Here is a 5,706-nt window from a genome sequence, read left to right on the forward strand (position 1 = left end):
ATTATTATTATTATTATTATTATTATTATTATTATTATTATTATTATTATTGCTTACTGTGAAGGGACAAACCATGAAACAAATACCAGAGCAACAATTTCTACCCTTGAAGATTACCGTATTCTAGAAAACAAAAGCCTTGTTTAAAGAAAATCTGTTCATTTGACATTATGAAGGCTTCAAGTCTATGCCTATTTAATGTACAGTTTGATACTAGGCAGCAATAGTCTAAACCTACTGACATCAGTGGAGTTAAACAAGTATAATTCTTCACTGAATCATATTTGGACTCCTGTTTCTTAGGGTCAGAATATTTCTCAACCTTATTTATGTATTTATAGTAGCATTTTTACCCTGCTGTTCAATCCAAAAAAAAGATTCTCAGAGTGACTTGCATATAGTCATTAAAAACAACAAAACAACCCAGTCCCTGTATGCTGGCTCACAATCTAAAAAGGAGACAGCACAAAAGGAAAAGAGAATTGGGAGGTTATGTGCTGGCCTGGGGTTGGAGCCAAGTAATTTTTCAGTAAGGCTGATGGAATGACCCTGCTGCCCAGTCATCTCCTTCTCAACGTTGCCAATTTCCAAGGAATTCCCCGGAATCCAGGGAATTTAATTAATTTCTTTCTGGGAATTTTGACTGAATATTCTGGTAAATACTGGAGAATTCCAGGGATTGGGATTTTGGTAAAACATTCCAGGAATATCTTTGAGGCTTGTTGGCAACATAGTTGATAGAGGTGGCCTTTCAGCAGGGCTAGTGAAATGACAAGCCCTTTAAATTATTATTATATGTTATTTTATTCATTTATATTCTATCTTTTCTCCAATAATGGGACTGAAAGAGGTTTACAATTTATTGAAACCAGTTCAGATTAAAGCTGTACAAAAAAAAAATCAGTAAAATTATTTTTAAAACAAGCAATTTGTAGAGTAAAGCATGTAGTCTTCATTAAAAGACAATATTAAAATCCTGTCAATTCTTTTTACCTGTTGGTCTCTTGTAGATAGGGGAAAAAAATACTGGTCTCCTGAATACTGGGCATGCTGGCCGGGACTGATAGAATTTGAGTCCAAGAGTGACTGAAGGGCTGTAGGTTTTTTATCCATGACTTAAGTCATATTTCATATTTCAGATTTTTTTTTGATAAAATATATATATATTTAAAAATATTCTTTGGTAATCCAGTCTCTATGCACAATTGATGTTAGAAATCACTTCTTAATATGTTGTTGCAACCGTGTAATTACAGGCTTTCAATTTTGATGGTATCACATTTCACCACTGGATGTCACTATTGACTCAGATTTAATGTGTCTAAATGTTATTGCAAGAAAAAGTTTGCAAAAGATTGTCAGACTTTTGAGGAGTGTTTTCCTCTCTTGCTTTGAGCCATCTCACACTTTCTCAATATATCTGTTTCTAGGTACAGGTACTTGTCTCATTGGCAAATCAAGCAAATTCCTGTGCCAGCCCTGGCAGCTCCAGATTGCATTGTGGTCACATGGGTGACTAACAGACAGAAGCATCTGCGTTTTGTGAAGAGTGAACTTTATCCCTACTGGTCAGTGCATGGAGTGGTAGAATGGTTCTGGGTGAAAGTAAGTTTGATTGAATTTTTTAAAATTTGTTTTTTGTTTTTGTTTATTAATTCTTTCTCAATAACTTGTAGTTTTTACTTGCTGTTGCTTTTATGTACATCTAAGTTGTTTCCGATTTATGGTAATCCTAAGGCAACCCTATCATTGGGTTTTCTTGGCAAGTTTCTTCAGCAAGGGTTTGCCATTGCCATCCTCTGGGAGAGTGTGACTTGCCCAACGTCACCCAGTGGCCGAGCCTGGATTCATACCCTCGTCTCCAGAATTGTGGTCCAAAGCTCAAACCACTATACCCTGCTGGCTCTCAATTATTACTTATTAAAATTTAATATTTATTTTATATCTCAACATTTTTCTTTAATTTTTTAAACTCATGTGTTGACAAATCTTCTCTATTTCCCTTCATGAGCAAATTAAAATTAAGGGTGTCACCTAAATTAAAGTATCATTTCACTAAAATACGAGGACACTAGATGGGGCAGAATTCAGGATTTCAGGATCTGTTTTGCTTTTTATTAGAACCCTGAGATCCACCACCTGGAGCCAGCTTCCAAACAGGGTTTTAGGCAAGCAGATATGTGCTATGAATAAGGAACATGATGCCTTGGAATGCATGTTTTGCCTAGGAATTTGTGGTCAGTTCACAAGTCTTTTCACATAAAAATCCAATCCTTATTTTCCTCCCAAGTGTTCTTTTTAAAGCAACCTAGGACAATGAACACAGGTATTGTGCCCTTGGGAGTAACAAATCCCTGTCTATGTATTGAAAACCATCCAAATATCTATGAATAATTCCTGATTTAACTTTTATCAGCACCTGCTTTACCAGGGGCATCACTGGAAGGTGTGGGAAGTGCCCTAAGGGCGTCTGTGACACAGTGCTCCCCAAACATCTACCTTTTGACAGAAATGAGCTGTGGCATTTCCTGTATCTCTTTAAGACACTGAAGAGATGATGTGAATGGGGCAAGGCTCAGTGGGATGAGAAAGGAAAGGCCCCAGGTTTTAATTTTTTTAAAAATTTAAAATTATTACAGTTAAAAGTATTTTAAAATTTTCTTTAAAAACATCACATCTTATCAAATTTTCACTTTAACAACTTGAAACAATGTACATGTAAATACATTTAGACTGCATATGATATTGTAATTTTAAGGTATAATTTTAATTTTGCTAGTTGTTTATGTCAAAACTATTGTTGTTACATTCAGTGATATACATAAATTAGGATTTATAAGTAACATTAGTACAAAAAACATTACTAAGGATTCTGTATGGTGTGGAATGGGAGGAGATCAATGAGGTGATGACACCATACATTACTGCACTGGGTGATGCCAACCCTAGTGACGCTGCTGCATTTTACATGCTACTCAGAATAGGTTTCAATGAATTCATTAAGAAGTACTTTCAGGTTAGTGGGTGTAGGATTTCAGCCTTAATACATGAATTCTTATGTAACTGAAATTTCATAGCAGGTAACATCTCAAAAGAGGCATTTTCATCTGAGTGAGAAGGAGGAATGCCTTTTCTAAGGTGGCACTGACCATCTAGGATGGCACCTACCATTTACTTCCTACTGCTCTCCATTAGTTTTCTCTAGACAAATGTGTTAACAGCCATTCAGTTCCCAGTGCTCCATACTTTTTCCCCCATGGCTCGCTCATTTTTCTCATTGCACCCACTGTATTTGTTTTTGTTAAACCCCAGCCCACAGATCTGCTAAATGTGGCCAATCTTCATTGCTGGGCAGAGCCACAGGGATAAACATTTGCCCTCCCCCCGAACCTTCTGTGAAATCATCATTTTTTAAAAGTCCTCATATCTTGGTGATTTTGAATAAATGAGAATAAAATAAGTATTAAGCCCCCCACTTATTTTGGTAGTTTTTTCTTTCTTTCTTTCTTAACTTTTAAGGCTGGAGACACACTCGGGAAAAGGCCAAGTCTATAAGCTTTGTTTCTGAGTAAATAAGACTTATAGTCTAAATTCCCTTACAGTACATATGTTAAGAAGGTGCTTGACCCCTGTGTGAAAGTGGGGGCTGCTTTGGTTCTATTTAAAATCTTAAATCTCAAAGAACCAGATAGCTACTTTTTATTTAGGAAAAAACAAACAAACACCAGTATGTGGGCCTAAAATTATGTAAGGGGTATAAAAGCCATCCCAACACAAGGAAATGGCCAACAGAGCTTCTTCCAAAGAAGCCTTGTGGGTGACATTGGCCATTTTAAGCTTATGTTCATGAACCCCATTTTGCAATTTGGGGCTGAAGACTGGGTAGACCTCAGGTGGGACATGGGCTATATTCGCCCCTCTGCAGCTTTACACATTCTCTTTTCTGATCAACTGACAAGTGATACAGCCCTGAGACTGTGTTCTCTAGTAAAAAGAGACATCACATTTAAGAATGCTGACATAATGAGTTGAACCTTAAATTGTAAAAGTTTGAAAGATTTTCTACTATGGATTCACTGGTTGTCTTAAGGCTAACCCATTATGATTCAACCTCACTGTTAATGGCACTGAGAATTAATTTCCCTTCCATACAGTTTAGGCAACTCATTTGGTTAGATTTTGAATTTGCTGTTCAAATCTCCAGTCTATACAATGCGTATTTGTGTATGTATTCATCCCAGATTACATCATACGAGCAGTGCTGTTTATCTTCAAATTACCCTTTTCTGTATGAGAAGTAGACCTCAACATATTAATAGAACAAGCACATACAAATAGATCATGTAAGCTTGAAGACTCCCTACCTCTGGACTAAAGTGAGGGGAAAACTTTATTAGAATAAATGAATTAGGAAAAATACATTAATTTATATTCACAACATTGATTTTCCATTTTTTTCTATCAGATTACAAGGTCTGGAGAGTTTGTATTTCCATTAGATTCTGTTCACAAGAAGCCTTATGAGGTTCTTGTAGTGGGTCGAGTCCAGGGAAGTACAGATGTGCCATTAAGGTACGAGTTCATTGATTTCTCTATATTGTTAATAGGCGTTATTATTGTATGACATTCATTAAGAATGCACAGTTGAAGTTGCAAACAAGCTTCAAGGAGTGAGAAATGGCCTTTATTAATAGCATAATTTGAAGACTGAAGTATGCTTGTTCTCTAGCTTCCATGGAACATTAGCTAGCTATAAAATATTCTAGTCTTTTTATTTTCATTTTGCTTTAGCTTTCTTACTCGTTTGCCTGTTTCCCCATGATGCTGCAAAATCCAGTTTTTTCAAAACATTGGTTTTGGCAAGTCTTGTGAGCAGATGCCTTTAATTGATGGGCCAATTATTACTAAATAGTTGGGTGGGATGTCATTGCAAGGCCAAGATCATTAGATGCTTTGAGTGTTCTTTTAATTGGAAAGCAAGAGAGGGGAGGGGGATGCTGACACATTCAGTTCCCTTACCCCTTACAAATCTTTGGATATGAACATAGGAGCTGAGCTCCAAATTGCAATTTAGGCTCATACAAAGATTGTACTCTATTCTAAGTGGAATATTTCATTTTTGAAACTTTACAGTTTCCTTTTTACTAGGGGAAGGAAAACTGGTAACTGCTATAGGAGAAGTAGCAACAACAACATTGGCTCCTGGCCAGAAGTGGTTGTTTGACATGGTTGAAAACAGGTGGTGCAGTAAAGCCACTTGATCTAATGTGCAAGTGAATAAAATGTCATTGAGATGGAAAAAGATCACTTCAGCAGTACATGAACTCTCCTGGTGACATTATATAAACTGGTTAACTCTTATATCTTCCTTATTTAACTAAGCAAAAGCTGCAACCATCTCTTCTCTGTGCTATCTCATGTTAGCCCTGCAGGGATATTGGTACTTGCTGCCAGATGAATCTTCTGTTCCCTTGAATTAAATATAGATCTGTTTGTTAAGGGCAGGCAGTATTCTACAGTTGAAACATATATTGGTTGTAGTTGTCTTTTTCCTGTTGTCTTATTTCTTTATTGGCTTTGCTTTTGCAGAAGCTTAAGAAATGTTATAAGCTCTCCTTTATCTTTCAAGAAACAAATACACTTAACATTTAGACATTTAGCTTTTCTATGACTTATGGTCTAATATGGTGGTGAAAGAATGTTTTC

The 5,706-nt window shown here is 36.3% G+C and overlaps 1 protein-coding gene across 6 annotated transcripts in view; it reads left to right on the forward strand.

Moving 5' to 3' along the window:
- Positions 1-5,706, forward strand: part of LOC121917328 (N(6)-adenine-specific methyltransferase METTL4-like) — a 35,777-nt gene that overhangs the window by 16,031 nt on the left and 14,040 nt on the right. For all 6 annotated transcript variants that reach the window (XR_006101004.1, XR_006101005.1, XM_042443220.1 and 3 more), the window contains 2 exons: positions 1,431-1,605; positions 4,466-4,572. Coding sequence is in view for 4 of the 6 variants with exons in the window: in XM_042443220.1 (XP_042299154.1) it covers positions 1,431-1,605; positions 4,466-4,572 (282 nt within the window). In the remaining 2 variants the exon portion in view is untranslated. The remainder of the gene's footprint in view (positions 1-1,430; positions 1,606-4,465; positions 4,573-5,706) is intronic.

Source organism: Sceloporus undulatus, unplaced genomic scaffold (assembly GCF_019175285.1).
Source record: "Sceloporus undulatus isolate JIND9_A2432 ecotype Alabama unplaced genomic scaffold, SceUnd_v1.1 scaffold_15, whole genome shotgun sequence".
Taxonomy (NCBI): Eukaryota; Metazoa; Chordata; class Lepidosauria; order Squamata; family Phrynosomatidae; genus Sceloporus; species Sceloporus undulatus.